We start from the raw sequence: 19815 nt of genomic DNA, 5'->3' as shown, positions 1-19815 counted from the left end.
ACAAATTTAATTTACAAATCAGTATGTGTCAAAATTTTTATTTTAGTGTATTTGAAAACTATATAATTATATTATTTTGCATTTATATAAATTTAAAAGTATATAAGATATTACTTAATTTTATTTTTTCAATTATTTTAACCTGTTTCATTCTGATTTTTTAAAATAAAATCTCTGTAATTTGTTTGATTCATTGTGTGATATATATTTTTGATAAATTATTAATAATAAAACTTATTTGATGTTAATTTATTGAGTCAAAATTTATGTATATATATATATATACAATATTTAATTGACTATGAAAGATTTTTAAGTTTAAATGAATACAATTTCTTATTTATGAAAATATAAATAAAATAATCTATTAATTTAACTGATTTCATATTACATGAAATTATTTTGTAGTATCTAAACCTGCAAAAAGTTATACTTATTTTTATTTTTCAAAAATAATATGAGAGATTTAATTAATTATATGATTCAACACATACATTAAAATAATATTGATAAAAGTTATTAAAAATGTAAAATATAATGGTCTGTATTAGTTGAACACAAAATTAGTTATTGTGTTGTTTGGAAACATATTTAGTAGTATAATATTGGTTTTCATATTATCCTTAATGAAGTTCTAATTTTTTTATTAATTCCAAATGACATTTAATGTAATATAATGCATGAGTGGAGGCTTACTACTCATACATTATATTACATTTTAAATATTGGGTGGAGGCTTAGAGCAGGTTTATTGCAGTGGCTTAAATGAATTGCTTAAGACTAATTGTAATTAAAATAAATGATAAAAGGAAAAAAGAGAAAAGGTGTTGCTTAATTTGGCACGGGAAGCGTCGTTGCTTCTTTGCCAGGTGTTGCACCGGGACAGGCTGGAGAAAAGGTGACCCTAGCGTCCTTCGCATTTTTTCTTTTCCTTCATTTCTTTCTCTCTTTTTCTCTCCTCGCTACGGCGAAAGGCGAAATCCGATGCGATCGATGGGACTGTTCGACGCCACGGCTGCGTCTCAGTGGGTGGCTGTCGTCGACGACGGCTAACGACGGCCTCTCTATCTGTTGCTCTCCTCCACCAAGGAAAACGGTGACATCTCTCTCTGTTTCCTTCCTCTCCTAGGCGAAAGGGGAGATCTTTCCCGATCGGTGGTTCTGTTGGACGATCAGGCGACGTCTCCGTCGGTGGCTGTCGTCGAGGAAGGGCCACGACGATCTCCCTATCTGTCTCTTTCCTCTCCTCGGCGGAACTCCTCGGCGGAATCGTTGCGAGCTCTATCTCAGGCGAATCGAAGGTAAAGATTTGTTAATATGATGCATGTATTTGATTTTGATTATGCATGTATTTGATTTAGATTTTCTCGAACAGATCAAGAATTTTAATATGAGGAACATGATAAATTTGGATTTGATTTTTTTTCTGTCATGTTCTTGTGAGATGGAATGATCAAGAGCCAGACGATTCTTCATTCAAAAGGCATAAGATCAAGGGTTACATGTTAAAGGTAAGCTTTTGTCTTTGGTCGGTTCAATTTGAGAAAACCTTTTGTATTTGGTCTGGTGAATTGGATGAAGCATTGTTAATAACATTTGGTGGTTTGTGGTTTGTGGTTTGTTGTTTTTTATTCTCTGGCGAGCTCGTGTACATATATATAAATCTTTGTTTTGGTTGTGATTTGTTCCTTTCCTCTCTGTCTTTAGGTTGGTTGATCAAGATGCAATGGCAAGGTTCGTGAGATAAAAGCCCTACGCTTGTTGATAGAGGTAAACCCCTCTCTTTGCTATTGTGAATATGATAAAGCATTGTGTGGTAGTGTAAATGTAAATGTTGATGGTTAGGTTAGGTGAACACTGTAATAAATGTGATGGTTAGGTTATGGTTGTGTTAAGATAATAAGTGTAGTTATGGATTGATACATATCGATGGTCTTGTGTGTTAATTGCGGTAGATATATGTCCTCTCGAACTGGTTGTGATCAATGCTTCTCTTCCTCCATTTAAACTCTGTCCTTGGCCTCTCTCTTGAGTCTCATCTCTTCTTTCTCATCTTCGCATCTCTCTTGAGTCTTATCTTTTCTTTCTCATCTTTGCATCTCTCTTGAGTCTTATCTCTTCTTTCTCATCTTTGCATCTCTTTTGAGTCTTATCTCTTCTTTCTCATCTTGAAGTATGGATTCCTATCCATATAGGCAGAATCCAAAGTTTGTTGACTTACTCAATAGTCAACAAGACATTGGATTTGGATCCTATGAAGATAGTGTAGAGCTATATTCAACCCAAGTTCCTTTTCTTGCCACTCAAGGTACCGCTGATTCAGCCTTCAACGGCGACACTCCTGCTGGCCATCGTGAACGAAGAACTTGGACACCAGCGGACGATGTGGTGCTGATCAGCTCGTGGTTAAACACGAGCAAAGATCCAGTTGTTAGCACCGAGCAAAAGTCAGGCGCTTTCTGGACAAGAATAGCAGCCTACTTTGCTGCAAGTCATCAAGATGGTGGCTCCGAACAGAGAGGGGCTAGTCATTGCAAGCACCGTTGGCAGAAGATAAATGATCTCGTTTGCAAATTCTGTGGAGCTTATGAAGCTGCAAGGAGAGAGAAGACATCAGGTCAAAACGAAAACGATGTGCTCAAACTTGCTCATCAAATATTTTTCAACAACCATAAGAAGAAATTCCTCCTTGAACACGCGTGGAAGGAACTGAGGCACGACCAGAAGTGGTGTGAGCTTTCATCTGCTAAGAATGAAGGAACCTCTAAAAAAAGAAAGGCTGAGGATGGTGGTGATTCTTCAACATCTCAAGCAGATTCTAAGAAGCGCCCACCAGGTGTTAAAGCCTCAAAGGCGAGTGGTAAGAAGACGTTTGATCCAGACAAGCAAGTAGAGGAGTTTGAGAGGATTTGGAAAATCAAGCAGAAGGAAATTGATGCTAAGGAACGCCTGTCTAAGATGAGCCTGCTTGATAGTCTTATTGGAAAAAAAGAACCTTTGCTTGAGTATGAAGAATCCCTTAAGAAAAAGCTAATCAATGACTTATTCTGATTGTAGTTCTTGTTCTGTTTGTTGTTCTGTTTGTTGTTGTCTTTCAGTTTCTCGTTTCACCGGATGTTGTTGTTCTGTTTAATCAAGTTCTTGTAATGCTACAATGTTAATTTAATCAAGTAACCTTGTAATGCTCTTGTTCTATGTTTTATTGGTTCTGTTGATATAGCTGTTGTTGTTGTTCCTGTTGTCACTTGTTCTATAACACTGATGTTCCTGTTTTATTGTTTTGTAGTCTAGTATCACGGGAGTGGCGAGTGGGACAAGAACAGGAGAGAGTGGAGAGTGGAGAGGCAGACAAGACCACACGAGAGTGGAGCATTGTATCACGGGACTTGTTCTGTTTGTATTGTCTTGTTCCTGTTTTGTATTATCTTGTTCCTGTTGTGCATTTGGTCACGGAACTTGTACTAATGCATTGATATGTATTTGGTCATGGGTCTTTGTAAGACTTATAAAATGTATATATCTATCACTTTCTCATTATCACCATTCTTGCAAGTTATAAACAATACACTCTCTTGCTTCATTCTCTCAATTCTCTTCATCAAAACAATCCATTCTCACTCTCAATTCTCTTGATTCAACAATCCGTTCTCACTCTCGTTGATTCAACAATCCATTCTCACTCTCAATTCTCTTGATTCAACAATCCGTTTCTCAAGTTATAAACAATCAATTCCTTTTATCTCATGGCATCTTCCTCTCATAACAAGTTCGAAGACTCTACTTATGAAGCGTTCGATCAATATTTTGATCATCAATTCGATGAAGCATTTGAGAATTTGTGCAATACTTTTGGTGATCAAACAGAAGAAAAGAAGACAAGAAAAAAAAGAGTTTTTATCGAAAGAAACCGTGAAGAAGGTCATCTCCGATTATGGAATGATTATTTTAGTGACGCTCCAACGTATCCAAAAAACCTATTCCGGCGACGATTTCGTATGAACAAACCATTGTTTATACATATTGTTGATCGTCTCTCAAATGAAGTTCAATTCTTTCGTCAGAAGAAGGACGGTCTCGGAAGGCTTGGTCTCTCTACACTTCAGAAGTGTACGGCAGCTATTCGTGTGTTGGCATATGGCTCTGCCCTTGATGCGGTCGACGAATACCTCAGGCTCGGTGCAACCACTACTCGGTTATGTGTGGAAAATTTTGTGGAAGCAATAATAGATTTGTTCGGAGATCAGTACCTAAGAAGACCAACACAAGATGATCTTCAACGTCTACTTCATATTGGAGAGCTTCGTGGGTTTCCCGGGATGATAGGAAGCATCGATTGTATGCATTGGGAGTGGAAGAATTGTCCCACCGCTTGGAAAGGGCAATATTCTCGTGGTTCTGGAAAACCGACTATCTTTTTAGAAGCGGTTGCTTCATATGATCTTTGGATATGGCATGCGTTTTTTGGACCTCCAGGTACCTTAAATGATATCAATGTTCTTGATCGCTCACCTGTTTTTGATGACATAATAAATGGTCAAGCTCCGCAAGTGAATTTCACGGCCAACGGAAGAGATTATCATTTGGCTTACTATCTCACCGATGGCATTTATCCGAAATGGGCAACTTTTATCCAATCTATTCCAATTCCACAAGGGCCTAAAGAAGTTTTATTTGCTCAACGTCAAGAAGCTGCCCGAAAAGATGTCGAACGTGCTTTCGGAGTCTTGCAAGCTCGATTTGCAATTGTTAAAAATCCGGCACTTTGTTGGGATAAAGTCAAGATTGGAAAGATTATGAGAGCATGTATCATACTCCATAATATGATAGTAGAAAATGAACGAGATGACTACACTCAATACGATGTTTCTGATTTTCAACAAGGAGAAGGAAGCGGAAGTTCACATGTCGATCTCACATATTCAACAGATATCCCTACAAATATCGCCAATCAGATGGGTGTTCGAACAAGAATTCGTGATAGACAAGCACATCAACAACTGAAAGGTGATTTCGTTGAACATATTTGGCGTAAATTTGGACGTGATCAAGATACCAACTGAGTTTGGATGTCTCGTTCAAATTATTATCGTTTATTTTAATAATCTTTGTTTCCATGCTTTTATGTTTGTATTTTAAAATTTATGTTTAAAATGTTATGTTTAACTATGTTTTATTTACTTAATAAATTTTATCTTTTATAAAAAAATTATGTTTAAAAATAAATTTAATTTTTTTTATTGTTAAGCACCCTAAGTTAAGCAACTACCAATAAACCAATATCATTAAATGTTTCTTAATTTGTTGCTTAGTTTTATTTTAATACTTAAAAATTCATTAACAACCACTTAAGCAACACTAAAGGTTGTTAGCAATAAACATGCTCTTACTACCCTGCTAATTATGTCAGAAAACTGTTACCGTTTTCTGAAGTTGGTTATAAGTCTCCTTACGAGTTGTTGAACAAACAAAAACCAGACTATTCATCATACCTAAGGGTTTTTGGTTCAGCGTGCTACCCTTGCTTATGGTCATAACAAGTTTGATCCAAGGTCTTTACAATGTATCTTTTTTGGATATCATTCACAATATAAAAGTTACAGTGTTTATATCCTCCTACTGGCAGAAAATACATCTCGCATCATGTTATATTTGATAAGGTTGTGTTTCCTTTTGAGCACTGATACAAGGAGTATGTAGTTCCCCACATACTACACCGTTGTTGCAGGCTTGGCAATCTGCTCCTGTTCCACCACCTTTGCTTCCTATGATTCAGCACATTCTTTCTCATCAGGTTCCTACGGTTTCAACACTTGTTCAGGATCCTGTCGTAGACCAATTTGTTGATGAGGCTGGACCTAGTTCGTCTAGAGATACGGAAATAGAGAAAATTATAGAGGAAGATGAGATAACCGATCGCCCTGTGAGTCCTACTACAGTCACTCAAGTTTCTGGGATCCATCCTATGACAACACGCCTGCAACGTGGAATACGCAAACCAAATCCTCGGCATGCTCTTCTCACATGAACAGATCTCCCAACTATCCCAAAGACCCTTGCGGCTGCGTTAAAACATCCCGGTTGGAAAAAATTTATGGGAGAAGAAATGGAAGCACATCATCTCAATGAAACTATGTCTCTTGTTCCTAGGGATCCTAACATGTGTTAGGCCGTAGGTGGATACATACGGTGAAACTAAAGGCAACAGGAACTTTGGATAAGCTAAATTCTCGACTGGCGGTGTGTGGTTTTGAACAAGAAGAAGGAGGTGCTTTTATTGAGACTTACAGTCCGGTTGTGAGGACTTCAACAATCATATTGGTTCTTAATGTTACTGTGGAAAAAGAGTGGAAAATGCGTCATGATGTTAAAAATGCGTTCCTCCATGGGGAGTTAGTTGAGGAAGTCTTTATGGAACAACCACCTGGTTTTGTTGATCCTTCAAAACTGGATCATGTTTGCAGACTACATAAAGCTCTGTATGGATTAAAAACAGGCTCCTCGTGCTTGGTTTAATAAGTTCACATGTTATACAAAAAAAACATTACAAAAGTGTGTGACTTATATAGATGAGCCTTTTGCTTCCCAATTACTATAGAGTATCTTACAATACTAAAAATTGCTTATGCTTCATGTTTAGCTATGCCACATCAGCATGGAAAATCAACCAACCAAAGATCATTTTTCTGCCATGTCACCATCAAGTTTCCCAAAAAGACTCATGTGTATTTCAATTGTCTTCTCATCTTTCTCTTCATGCAAAATCGTTTCTTGAGAGGACTGTCCTCTCATCTCCCATACCTTTCTCCATCACTCATAATTATATATTGATTCGACCTATATTGATTCGTCTGTTTGATTCAATTACATCACCTCCACTTCAGTTTAAATACAATTTTCCAGTTTCAAAATTTACATTGACTCGGGAATACTCAGCCGACGAATAATATAGTACATCAACCGGAGGTGACCAAATACGCAGCTTTAATATAACCGCAGCTCCGATTGCCAGCTCCACTTCTCCGGCAAATTCTAGCACCGCAACACCGGCGAAATCCCACATCGTCTTGGAAAGCTTCGGGTTTTGGTCTCGGCCCTCTTAGCAAAGTTGTATCTCGATTTGGCCGTAAAGGTTTGTTCGATTCAATTATATCCATCAGATTTTTGGAACAGATTGTTCTGAGTTTTATTTTCTTAAAACATAGATGATGTTTTAGTCAGATCGAGATGTTTACTAGATGTATATATACTCGGGAACAAACACTGTTGCAGATTGAAAATTGAATCATGTAAGCTAGCTGTTCATCGGTCTTTTCTCTTGGAAGACCCACTGAAGATCGAAAGTACTTTCAGAGTTTCAGTGAGGTTTTAGAAGTGATGCTCCTGAAGGATCGAGCCACTGGCTGTGCTCATGTTTATTTTTGTCCTCGACGATCCCAGTTTTGCTGAGTCCTACACGTAATTGATGTTAAATTGTATGTTTTCATCAATTTTTTTTTTGAGCCAATACTTCATTACTTTAGTATCAATCTGCTTCTTTCAATAGTTAGTTTTTTGGAACAGAGGTTACTGCTCCTCTAGGTAAAGCTATAAATTGTGTCAGTTGTGAAAGTTCTAAGTGGAGCTTCAGTTTCTGCCTTACAATGCATTCTTTAACAGTTTAACCTTCTGTATTTCAAAAAAAAAAAAAAAAACAGTTTAACCATCTCTACTTTAATACTTCCTCCATTTATCAACATGCACCTAAATTTCACACGTCACATGGAGTTATGTCATATTATGTTTCTCTCAATTGTGCTGACCACTACTCAGCTTTGAGCTTGCCTCGGTATGGACATGGCTTATCCCAAGGAAAATATAAAAAAGGTAAAGCTGTTTGTTTCTCTCTTTAGAATGTTTCTCTGCCTTTGTTAATTGTTGGATACTCATAGGCAACAAATTTTTTAATTGTTTTTGTAAGCATAGTGATTGATTTCATAGGCGGTGATGGTCCATCCCCACAAGAATTTGGGGAGTGAGAGAGCAGCTGAATCTTATGAGAGAATTCAGAACCCATGAGGTAATGATTGATATTGCGTTTCATTAGTTTGTACTGCTGCACCAACTTCCTTCATCTCTGATCTCCCTAGCTAGCCTCTAGGTTTTTCTTTATTCTATAAAATGGAAATCATATGACAGTGAATTAAAGAATGAAGAACTACTGAACGACTTTGTGAGGTTGAAAATTTTTTCTCAGAATGTATATTTATAGTTTTCCGGACATATTTTGTTGCCAAACGTGTCTTTTTTCTACTTGGATTTTTGTCTTCATGGTATGCTGCTAACGTAATACATCATCAAGAACCAGGGGTATGGTTTCCCTACCACGGGTTCTGGAAGCTCAGAAGGTGAAGGAATGGATGCTGTAAGAGTTAAAAATGTGGAAATCTCTGTGCGTGATTTTTAAACAAGAAATGGAAATCTAAAGCAAGATGGTGCCCTATAGTTATCCTAATCTTAATCTGCATCTTAGAAATACTGCATATTTACTCCAATAAGGAAACTTCTCGAGACATTAATAACGACAATTAAACATGGTGTGTGCTGGGTTGCAGAATTTAGTCCCCAATGAAGTGAACTTTTTGCGAACGATATTTTGCAGAGTTTTACTAAACATGTAAATAGTGTGCTCAGAGGTGGCGTGGTGGTCCTGGCGGTGGTGGTGAAGACCGTTGCGGACATGGTGAAGACCGTTGCGGACATGGTGAAGAAGAAGGATGTCAAGGGATCGAAAAGGAGGCGGAATGATTCATCAACCAGTGACATGGAGCGGAGACTCTGCATTAAATATTTTGCGAATGGACCCTGCGACTATAGCCCTGTTCGTTTCATTCTCGCGGCGGTTGCGACCAGCGACTGAAATTTCTTCATTGTTTTTATCTTTAATGGTTGCTCGGAGGGAGGAGGAGAGACGCAGCGATCAAAAACTACACGGATTCGGCAAATTCCGTTGACGCCAAAAATAACAGCGACCAATTACCTTCATTCTCTCTCCTCTGCGTCTTTCCTCTGCGTCTCTCCTCTGCATTTAAAAACTGATTCCGTTCAATTTTCTTCTCTCTTTTTCTTTAGAATTGAAGTCGCAGCCGCTGGTCGCGCGTTAATGAAAAGAACAGGGCTAATATCAGAAGCACCAACAATAGAATATTATTAGATACATACATGCACTGGAAAGAAACGACAAGATGATAAAGCAAAAAAAAAAAAGCATACGCTTGAGAAAGTTGGCTAGGGTTCCATCGGTGATTGATTCACCCATGTGAGGCACAACAGCTTCAACGACATCTCCTTCAGTAACAGATACAAAAAGTGTATCAAAAAGCCTAGAAATATAAGTTACGGGAACAGTAGAGAACAAAGCTCAATTGAGTCACACACTTCATAAGAGTATGAAGCAAAATTGAAAGGAAATTTGTCGGTTAGCTGAGAATGAATGATGTATCATTTATCCAAATATTGATAGTGCAGTTATAAAGGGTCACTTGGATACGCTACATGTGGGTTCCAGAGAACATAAAAAAAAACTCGAAACAAGAGAATTATCTTAAGCTAGAGTAAACCATACCACTATCAGATGAGAAAGGCCTGACCCATTTTTGCAGGGTTGTGCCTTGGAAGCTGGTAAGAAGAGTCCTACGCAGATTAATATAAACCTCGTAAGAATAAAAGTAAGTGGGAGATTTAATTCTACGCATGAACAAAACAAAACGGAGGTCCCTAACCTCGAGCACTCTGAACACCCTGAAAAAAGCGAAGGATTGATTGTTAGATTAAAGAACCTAAACTAGCCAATAGATGACAACGTAATAAAATACCTGGACAAGAACGATGATGGAAGTAGCTACGAGCATGGCTTCCACGAGGCACAAGAGTCTGAAATATTTAAATAAAACGCTAGTTCATTCATGGAATAGAGTATTATTATGAGTTAAAATGTAACAAAGATAATCAAGTGATATGTAGCAAACATAAAAGACATAAAGATACGCGACCGGATCAAGAAGAAACGTTACCTCTGTTGCTGAAAGAGAATGAAAGCTTTGTGAAGATGCTGCAACACGAGAAGATTTCATTGATTTCGCCAATCCCTGAGAGAGAGAAAGAGATCAATCGAAACTATAATCATATTTCGGAAAAATCAAATCACAAAAGATGGACGAATCTGAAAACAGAAGGAAGAGTAACCGAAGAAGCAGAAGAGCCTCTACTGGAAGCTCTCCTTATGACAGCACGCAACATCATCCCTCGCACCGAATCTCCTAAATGTTTCCGAAAAGCAAAATCAATACATTTCGGTGAGATTCAACACTTGTAATCGTACAAACAGAGAAAACAACACAAATTAAATGGATTCTACAATTCGATTCACTACTTTCTCAGAGACCTCAGATCATCATGCCACAGAGTCAGATTCGTAATCTTTCCGTTTACGACGCAAAATCCGAAAAAACAAAAATGAATCAAGAACAAGAGGGAGAGATAGGAATCTAACCAAAAGAGATAGAGAGAGAGACTTCAACGCGGAGTGAGAAAGCTAGGGTTTGCTGAATTGAATGACGACTGGGAAATGAATATGACTTTTCTGTGAGAGCTAGCTAGCTTTGAGCAAGTTACAAGAATATGGCAAGTTCGGAAGATTGTTACACGTGTCTACTTATGCTTCTTCCGATTACATGAATATTTAGAAAGCTTCAAAATGCCGCCGTTTTATTAGCATCCGGCCCATGTGCCCAAAACCCCATCTTACCCAGACATGCTGCTAGGTCACACGCGTTCAGAAGCTTCCAGGGCAACACATACAGTTTCAAACACAGAAAGACCAAAAGCTTTTCTCGCTTTCTCATTTTTTATTCATTTCCAGTCCATCAACTTTAACTTCCCCTCTGAGAAATGTTTTGAATGATATAAATTTACAGTTATCAACCAACTGATTAACTTAACAACCTAAACCCAGAGCAAACAAAAAAAATATTGAAAAATGACTCAAAACCAGATGAAACAAATTAAATAAAAAATATCAAGGAGTCAGACAAGAGTCCCATTTTCAGCAGGTCTAGGTGGTTTCTTTGCAAACAGAGACGATTTTCCATCAAAAAGACTCGAGAAAGACTGGCGCGGGCTCGGTTCCGTACTTTTCTGTTCTGTTTCTGACGGAACTCTGTTCTTGTTTCCTTCTTTACCGCGGAAGATGAAGCTCAGCCGCCTGAACCGCCGTTTTGTTTCGTTCCCACCTGACGGCGACTCCTCTGTTTGCTTCATTGATCTCAACACTTTTTCTGGACGTACTAACATTGTTTCCACTGTTTCATAGACCTATCGATATCAAAGAAAACGAAACCAAATCTATCAGAAAATCAAATGGAATTGGAATGCATGACTCAATTTTATTAAGGTGATAGCTACGTGAGACTTTCTAATATTTGTACAGGGTTGTAAGCATGTGCATATAGTTAATAATAGTACGTACCTGGCACAGATCATCAAGCTTATCCGTCCATGCGTCTCCCTGGCAGGTCGCGACTACATAATCCTTGCACTCGAAGAAAAGCTTTGACAAGTCATCGTTTGTGGCTACTACTGGCTCCGCCATTACAAATCCCAGGGCAACCTGTAAATTTTACAACCAACCCCAATCGTCAAAAGTGCTGTCTGTAGCAAATATACTTAATTGTAAGTTTTTTTTTTCTCAAAAGATTCTTTAATCTATATCACCATCTGTGTAACACAGCAACAAGTTTGAAGCATTTGAGACTACATTTTTTTTTTCATTTTCCTGGAGTCCAGATTAAATACTATAAGACCTGAATTCAAGGATTCAAGCATAAACTGCATTTTCGACTCTTCTTATAAATACTGCTGACTGATTAAAGACTCTTCTTCTCGAAAAGGGCCGCACAAAGACCTTACGAATACAGGAAAATGAAAAAAAAAAAAAAAAAAGATAGTATGGGAAAACTTACAAGAGAGACAAAAAGCTGCCCGAAAAAATCAACAGGCGGAATGTCTTCCAAAGAATTCAAGATTCCTTCCCTGTTATATATTTATGGCAACAGGCAAGATCTTCACGAGCGATCAAACACATGATCTACTAACCACTATGCCTAAGGTGACATATAATTGACACTTACACAGCAAAATCTTCATCATAGAGAGGTGTTTGCTTAACCGCAGGCAGTGGTTTAGCTGTTTCCCACAGCTCGCGCCACAAATTACCTAAGAACACGTACGTAAAATTTGCAAAGGAAATGAGACTTGAAAGATTACTACTAGTATGTTTTTCACACGGGAAGAACTGAGATATGGGTTAATAGTGATCAACAGAAAAACAGGAGAAAAGGTCGAACCTTCTTTTTGCATCCGGATGCTTAATTGACCTCGTAGGGGAGAAGAGTCATCTCCGGAAGAAGTATCATTTCCCGTCCAGTCTGGAGGAGAGTGCCATCTCACAAAATCTTCCAAAATACATCCAGGATTTGCTGCCTAAACGTGACACAAAAAAATCAAAATTCATATCAGCAACAACTTTTTTTTCCCTTACATGAACACTTATACTCCAAACATCACTAAGAACATCAACTTTGAAACAATCACCTTGAAAGCCTGCATGTCAGACAAGAGTTGAGAACACCCAGCCCCCATGCTGAACCATAAGAAAGACAACAATCTAATCTATTAAGAAATTGGATATCTGAAATATTAATAACTGAAATAGAGATTACTAGACCAGATAAAAACGTCCATTTTTAATCATCTAAGTCTATCCCTGGTCTTTTAATCGTCAACTCATGATAGAGAAGCAGATTGATTAAGTTTTACAGCCCATAGAAAAGATATTGCTAACTAAATGGAGTAATCATTTGCACTCACCTCCCTGTTCGCAATACTAGTTCCTCTGTTTCTTTAATCAGATCTTCTGTCAACAACGGACCCTCCTACATGGAAAAAAAATAAACAGTAGCACTTAGAGAGGTGAAGTTTTTTTTTTGTAAAAAGAGAGAGGTAAAGATAACAAAAGTATTTTTCAACTATGAAGGAAGTTATGAACCTGAGTTATTGGGGCATAAACAGGTTCACCAGTTTCCAACATTGTCAAGTTTTCAACTTGGTGGTGGATGCCTAGGCGGAGTATGAGTTCTCCGGTGTTACTTTTAGCATACAAAAGAGAAACCGGAGAACCCATCGCTTCCGAAATATCTGACTTTTCATTGGCTGGACTGGCTTGTCTCATAACAGCATCTAATGCTTCAGAAGCAGCTATGCAACGTGCTTTCCTGCCAAGACAGCAGTTTATAACTTGTAACCATTGGTGAAGTAGGCAACTTTTCAAATCTGGATTCTCGTCTAGGGGTATCCATGGTATGTGTTTCTTTTCATTCCAAAATCTCCTCAGCTGCAAATGTAGATAATTTGAGAGAGGTCATCAAATAGCTACAGTATATTACATTTGTTGCAGTGACTTATCCAAGGAACATACACCAACAGAGTGAACTATCCATCTAATCTTAATACATACGCAAATTTCATACTAGAAGTGTGAAAAGGGATATTTAAAGCCAAACATATGCTACAGAGTAACTTACTTCATCGACAACCCTGCACCAGAACAAAGCCATTCTGCTTGGTGTTGTAAAACTTCCAATAACTTCAGCTAGCTTAACAACAAAGCTACTAGGGGGAGCAACATGAAGATCTTTGGCAAAAGATGCTCTGTTGGTAGGAGACTCCAAATCAGAGACAATCATTCTGACGAGGAAGTTACCATCTGTGAATAACTTGCCAAAATTAAAAACAGCAGGAAAATAAATAGCAGTAACTGGTATATGGTTTGATAAATTTTCCCGTGTAGAGTAGACCTACCAACATTAAACATGGCATTTATAAGAGAAACAAGTTTTTCCTCGTCTCTTGAATCAAAACCAATTTTATCCTCTTTTTCACCAAGAACCATCGATTTCACTGCAGAGAGGCTCAAGCCCCCTCTATCCCTCCCTGGTGAAGAACTTCCAGAAGATGCAGCAAACTCTTTCATAGTCTTAGCCATTTTTCCCGCTCTGGAAAAAAGCAATAAGGTCATAAAACGAATGCAGAGCGAGACAAAGCAATATGCTTTAGCCAGAGTACAGAAAATTTGTAAATACATATACTTTCAAACTTGTCGATTATTTACAATTAAAACCTCAGTGAGTATAACTGACTCTTTTGAAAACTTTATAACCAGAAACTACATGAAAAAAAAAAGGAATTAAACTGTGTCAAAACATATGTTTTAGACTCACTCGATGGCTATAGCCAGCTGCTTCACAACGGATGCCCGAGGAATGCTGTTCACATCAACAGCATTTAGAACTTGTATCAAGTTACCAACATCAGATGCCTAAACATTTCCATTAGGAAAAAAATTTAATCAAAACTAAAGACAAATGGCATGCCTTGGTAACAAAAGTGATCTGGAAAAGTAGACCGGTAATACCTTGGCTTCTTGCTCTTGCGCTTTAAGAATAAGCGAATTTTGGTCATAGAAAGGTGCAAGCATGGTTGAATCCTCAGCCTTATCTTTATCTTCAACGACTTCTTTCCTTCCAATTCTCAAGTATTTGAGTTTATTCTGCCACTCTTGCTTTTTCCTAATATGTGCAGTTCTCCATCCCTGAGGCTTCACTTCATTCTCCTCCTGAAATGTGAAAATGCCAAGAAATGGTTCAAGTAAGCTGCTTTTCTCACATCGTTCCAAAAGAAAACATATCTACATACTGCATTTCTCTAACCAGGGTGACTAGATTACTTGTTACAAATCCTTCTATTCATTTTCCACATATTGAAATTAAATCAATTATACCATAGCCCCAAGATGGTTCCATAACATTCTTACCTTAGAGTCATTCTCATTCCTCGTCGATGGCTGCTCCTCCTCTTTCAGTTATAGAAAAAAAAAACACTCTCGAGTTAATCAGATGAACATCACCAATTAAAAAAAAAACACACACACACCGAAATAGAATTGAATTTGACCCGAGAGCGAGAGAGAGTCCAAAATAGAATTGGATTCAATCGAAACGAGAAAAAGGATTTAAACAGGAGAGAAGGCATGCAAATCAGAGGTCGAGAAATCAACGTCTACGCATCAGTCAAATTTTAGTAAATGGATAATAAATTAAAAAATTAAGTAAATTGAAGCGGAAGCTACGGGAAGAGAGAGAGAGAGAGAGAGAGAGAGAGAGAGAGAGAGAGAGAGAGTATAACCTCGATCGGATTTAAGATCAGTGAAGACGCGCTCCGCTTTAGCAGCGGCGGAATTGAAAGCGGTTCTAGCTTTGGAGACGAAAGACAGCGGCGGCGCATCCATTATCGTGCGCACCTCCTTACAGTTGCGCCAGTTAAGAAGTTACGCCTTCTCAACGAGACGGCATTGAAAGTGAGGTGAAGAAGAAATTGAGAATCAATCAACGAGAGAGATAAGAGATTCTAAGGAAAGTCGCCGTTGAGAAAGCAGACGAATTTAGGAAGACACTTGTATTTATTTAAAATGTTTTTTTCATATTATTTTGAAGATTTATTAGTATTCAAAAGAATGAGATAGATTAATGGGCAAATGGTCTCCAAGACATTGCATTTTGGGTTCAAGTTCGTGGTATCCCATGTCAATATCTTTCTGGGAGAATGGTCTCTCACATTGGTCGTGTTATGTTTCGATTCATTGAAACTGATTTCAATAATGAGGGCTCATCTAACCTTGATTATGTGCGGATCAGGATACTCGCTTCTACTGCAACTCCTCTGCGTTTTCAACGTCAATTTCAGTTTGGTAGTCAAACTGTTACTCTCCGGTTTCGATATGAAAAGCTACGAGGTTTCTGTAACCAGTGTGGACTAATGACCCACAGCACTTCAGAGTGTCCAACAGAGGAAGATAACAACCCACATCATGGTCCTGAAGATGATGATGACGATGCAGATGATGATGATCCTCCTCCAGGGTTCCCCGAGAAGGATCACAACGAACCGACGTTTCCACATGTGCAAGAGACGCAACACAATCATGACACCGGTTCAGCATCTGCATCAAAAAAAAAGGAAAACAGAGGAACCTTCCTCTGCTACTGCAACGCGAGTTTCATGTAACACTGCTCGCCAGGCTTTCTACGTTGAAGATTATGAAGAACACACAGCTAGGAGGAAGCGGATACAAGCAGATTACAGAGAAGCGGGGAGCTGGGTCTCGCAACCCGATATGTTTGCAGCAAGCTCTTCAAACCCGGACCCTTTATCCGGTCACCAACATCGAGAAGGCACGGTGGGCCATAATCCACCGGAGAAAGAATGAATACAGCGTTTTGGAACTGCCGTGGGCTGAAGGGGTCCCTGGTAGTTCGACGCCTAAAAGGGATTAAGAAATCTTATTCCCCGGACATACTCTTTCTCGTTGAAACGAAAAATCCTGATGATGTAATCCGAGATGTTGGTGCTCAGTTAGGCTTTGATTATGTAAAGTGTGTATCACCTGTTGGTATTGGGGGGGGGGGGGGGGTATAGCTTTATTCTGGAACAAAAATATTGATGTTACGTTCTACACATTAGATGGAAGATTGATTGATTGTAAGATAAATAATAAAGCAACCTCTTTCTATTTGTCTTGTGTTTATGGCAATCCAATTCGCAGTCTCAGACACATTCTCTGGGAAAAGATTGAAAGAATAGCCACGAGTCGAGTTGGCCCATGGTTAATGTTAGGTGATTTCAATGAATTCAGATCACCAGATGAGAAAATTGGTGGAGTTCTGAGACAACCATGGAGTTTTGTAGATTTTAATAACATGTTATCGCACTGTCATATGAGAGATCTCCCTTTCATCGGTAATAACATGACTTGGAGCAATAAAAGGAAAGACAATCTTATACAATGTTGGTTGGATCGTGGTTTTGCTAATGATGAATGGCATGCTCTGTTTCCAGAATCTAAGATCACTTATTTGGAGATGATTGAATCTGATCACAGACCTGCTGTGATACAAATACGTAAACATTCAGATCATGGTCGTAAATGCTTCACCTTTGATCAGAGACTACTTGAGAATAAGGAATTAAGACCTATCATTGCAGAAAGTTGGCTCGGCTATGGAGATGATCTCAATACATCTTTTACCAATCGTATTCGACGTTGTAGACAGTATATCTCTGACTGGAAGAGACTAAATTCAACAAATGCAGCCAAGCGTATCCGCGAGCTTACAGAGGAAATAGACGTGGGCCATCTTGATCCTAATGTATCTTCAGATCATCTAAAAAGTTTACAACTAGATTTGGTGGACGCTTATAGGCAAGAGGAGGAGTTTTGGTACCAGAAAAGCAGATTGCAATGGAATACAAAAGGAGATCGTAATACACGCTTTTATCATGCTACCACCAAGAATCGACGAGCTCGAAACAACATAACTACAATTAAAAATCAACAAGGAGAAGACTTAGAGGGTAATTTGGAAATCTCTCAAGAAGCCATTACTTACTTTACTGATATGTTCTCTACCTCTGGACCATTACGAATGGGAAATACATTACATTCTATACATTCAGTCATTACGCCTGAGATGAATGACAATTTGATCAAGGATATCACAGCTGAGGAAGTCAAGGAAAGTCTCTTCGCCATTGGAGGTACCCGTGCTCCTGGTCCAGACGGTTTCACTGCTAGTTTTTATCAAGAATATTGGGAGATTGTAGGCTCTTCTATAGTGCGAGTAGTGCAACATTTTTTCGATTCAGGAGAGTTTCCGGACGGTTTTAACCACACTAACTTGTGTCTTATACCTAAAGTGAACCCTCCTTCAACTATGAAAGATTTCCGACCAATTGCATTGTGTAATGTGATTTATAAGGTTATTTCAAAAATTCTGGTTAGGAGGCTCAAATCCATACTTCCAAGCATAGTAATAGAGAATCAAGCAGCGTATATACCGGGTCGTCATATCTCCGACAACATACTCCTCGCTAACGAAGCCTTTCACTCATTGAAGAGCCGGGATCGTTGCGCAAAGAACTACATAGCTGTTAAAACAGACATCAGTAAAGCATATGATCGTATTGAATGGGGCTTCCTAGAGGAAGTTCTTAGGAAGAAAGGTTTCTCAGAAAAATGGATCACATTGGTTATGACTTGCGTAACAACGGTCTCTTTCTCTGTTAAGGTTAATGGTAGCCCGTATGGAACAATATACCCTACTCGCGGAATTCGACAAGGCGATCCATTGTCCCCGTACCTATTTATTATCTGCGCAGATGTCCTCTCTCAGATGATTACCTTATCTGTCCAGAACCGAGAGATCACACCGTTACGATTAAGTATTGGAGGACCACGTTTGTCTCATCTCCTTTTTGCTGATGATTCACTATTTTTCATCAAAGCTGATATCCAGAGTACTCAACACCTCTATAAAGTCTTCAAGGAGTATGAAGATGCCTCCGGTCAACTAGTCAACCTAGACAAATCTACTATTACCTTTGGAAACAAGGTTTTTCCTCATACGCGCGAAGCTATTACGAATATTTTGAAAATTAATACCACTGGCGGAGGTGGCAAGTATTTAGGACTACCAGAAAGATTGAGCCGTAACACACGTAAAGAGTTACAATACATACGTGATAATGTTCTCAAAAAGGTCACATGTTGGGAGACACGTTTTCTAAACCAAGCTGGGAAGGAGATTCTAATCAAAACCGTCGCTCAATCCATGCATGTGTTTTCTATGAACGTTTTCCAATTACCAGCTAGCCTTTGTGCTGAAATTGATAGTATCTTATCTGGTTTTTGGTGGGGTACCAAAAATGGAAAACGCAAAATGTCCTACATTTCTTGGAAAAAGCTGGCAATTTCAAAATCTAATGGAGGGTTAGGATTTCGTGATCTACGATTATTTAACCAGGCTCTCTTGGCAAATCAACTCTGGAAGATCTCAAGACGTCCACAAAGTCTTATTTATAGAATTTTTAAGCACCGGTATTTTTCTAGATCATCTATTTGGAATGCTAAGCTGGGATATCAGCCTTCGTATGGATGGAAATCACTAATGTATGGAAGAGAATTACTGAACCAAGGTATGCAAATTAATATTGGGAATGGACTGACTACATTACTTTCTGACAACTGGCTACCTACGAAGCCTCCCCGAGCTCCGGTACTACTTCCATATACAAACCCCACCTTGACAGTCAATACCTTGATCAATCCAGAAACAAATCAGTGGGACAATGAAATTATTTCTGACCTGATTGAGCAACAAGACCATTGCTTGATTCAACAACAATTCCTTTCAGGACTTCAACCGGAGGACACAAAAATATGGAGCCACACGAAGGATGGTAACTATTCAGTCAAGTCAGGATATTATTCTACTATTGGAACATCAGAAAATTTACCAGAAGTTTCTCCCCCGCTAGCTTCTCACCCAGACATAGCGAAACAAATATGGAAGACTGAAACACAGCCAAAGCTAAAACTTTTTCTGTGGCGTCTTTTTTCTGGCGCCTTGGCTATCAAATCTACACTTCGGCGGCGGCATATCAATGTTGATCCTTCATGTGTTCGGTGTTGTAATATTGATGAAACACCAGATTTATTTTTTCACTGCCCATTTGCTCAATCTGTTTGGCGTCTCTCTGGTTTTCCTTGTACAAAGATTCTGGATCTATCCATTTCCATGGAAGATAAGTTCAGGGACCTTCTTTGTATTACCCAGAATAGACAACTTGATCCTCTGTTGCGTTCAAGACCGATATGGACCTTATGGC

At 38.6% G+C, this 19815-nt stretch overlaps 4 protein-coding genes across 6 annotated transcripts; 3 read left to right on the top strand and 1 right to left on the bottom strand.

The window, feature by feature from the left end:
* Nucleotides 1–414: 414 nt before the first annotated feature.
* On the top strand, nt 415–3103 carry LOC106427250 (glutathione S-transferase T3-like). The gene is made up of 2 exons (XM_048768635.1): nt 415–1511; nt 1708–3103. Exon 2 carries the CDS (start codon nt 2176–2178, stop codon nt 3049–3051), a length of 876 nt encoding a protein of 291 aa, XP_048624592.1. The 5' UTR covers nt 415–1511; nt 1708–2175; the 3' UTR covers nt 3052–3103.
* Nucleotides 1525–7638, top strand: LOC106400554 (putative nuclease HARBI1). Its single transcript, XM_048768634.1, has 2 exons — nt 1525–1770; nt 3287–7638. The coding sequence occupies exon 2, from the start codon at nt 3744–3746 to the stop codon at nt 5058–5060; it is 1317 nt and encodes a 438-aa protein (XP_048624591.1). The 5' UTR covers nt 1525–1770; nt 3287–3743; the 3' UTR covers nt 5061–7638.
* An 867-nt stretch (nt 7639–8505) lies between these two features.
* LOC106410870 lies at nt 8506–15571 on the bottom strand. Of its 3 annotated transcripts, XM_048768632.1 has the most exons (21): nt 15277–15571; nt 14906–14946; nt 14507–14707; nt 14313–14410; nt 13894–14087; nt 13617–13798; nt 13082–13426; nt 12904–12968; nt 12628–12676; nt 12381–12516; nt 12165–12249; nt 11997–12066; nt 11504–11644; nt 10529–11349; nt 10222–10295; nt 10050–10124; nt 9852–9909; nt 9759–9777; nt 9602–9669; nt 9250–9324; nt 8506–9154 (listed from the first exon to the last, which is right to left on the bottom strand). In XM_048768632.1, the coding sequence occupies exons 1-14, from the start codon at nt 15377–15379 to the stop codon at nt 11062–11064; spliced, it is 1998 nt and encodes a 665-aa protein (XP_048624589.1). In that variant the 5' UTR covers nt 15380–15571; the 3' UTR covers nt 8506–9154; nt 9250–9324; nt 9602–9669; nt 9759–9777; nt 9852–9909; nt 10050–10124; nt 10222–10295; nt 10529–11061. The 3 variants fall into 3 exon arrangements, with proteins under 3 accessions (XP_048624589.1, XP_013706954.1, XP_048624590.1); XM_013851500.3 differs by having other exon boundaries at nt 8506–9324; XM_048768633.1 differs by having other exon boundaries at nt 8506–9324; nt 10222–10292.
* A 122-nt stretch (nt 15572–15693) lies between these two features.
* LOC125592678 lies at nt 15694–16155 on the top strand. The gene has a single exon (XM_048768031.1). It carries the CDS (start codon nt 15694–15696, stop codon nt 16153–16155), a length of 462 nt encoding a protein of 153 aa, XP_048623988.1.
* Nucleotides 16156–19815: the final 3660 nt, after the last annotated feature.

This window comes from Brassica napus, chromosome C9 (genome assembly GCF_020379485.1).
Source record: "Brassica napus cultivar Da-Ae chromosome C9, Da-Ae, whole genome shotgun sequence".
Classification (NCBI taxonomy): domain Eukaryota; kingdom Viridiplantae; phylum Streptophyta; class Magnoliopsida; order Brassicales; family Brassicaceae; genus Brassica; species Brassica napus.
Note: the sequence above shows the minus strand (reverse complement) of the source record. Positions and strands in the feature narration are given on the sequence as shown.

Excerpts from the sequence above, each read along its gene's own strand:
- LOC106410870 (XM_013851500.3), bottom strand. The coding sequence starts at position 15,379 with ATGGATGCGCCGCCGCTGTCTTTCGTCTCCAAAGCTAGAACCGCTTTC. Across the intron at positions 12,067-12,164 it reads TATGATGAAGATTTTGCTGT|GGAAGGAATCTTGAATTCTT; the intron begins GTAAGTGTCAAT and ends AATATATAACAG. Across the intron at positions 11,645-11,996 it reads GGCAGCTTTTTGTCTCTCTT|GTTGCCCTGGGATTTGTAAT; the intron begins GTAAGTTTTCCC and ends TAAAATTTACAG.
- LOC106427250 (XM_048768635.1), top strand. The coding sequence starts at position 2,176 with ATGGATTCCTATCCATATAGGCAGAATCCAAAGTTTGTTGACTTACTC.
- LOC125592678 (XM_048768031.1), top strand. The coding sequence starts at position 15,694 with ATGGTCTCTCACATTGGTCGTGTTATGTTTCGATTCATTGAAACTGAT.
- LOC106400554 (XM_048768634.1), top strand. The coding sequence starts at position 3,744 with ATGGCATCTTCCTCTCATAACAAGTTCGAAGACTCTACTTATGAAGCG.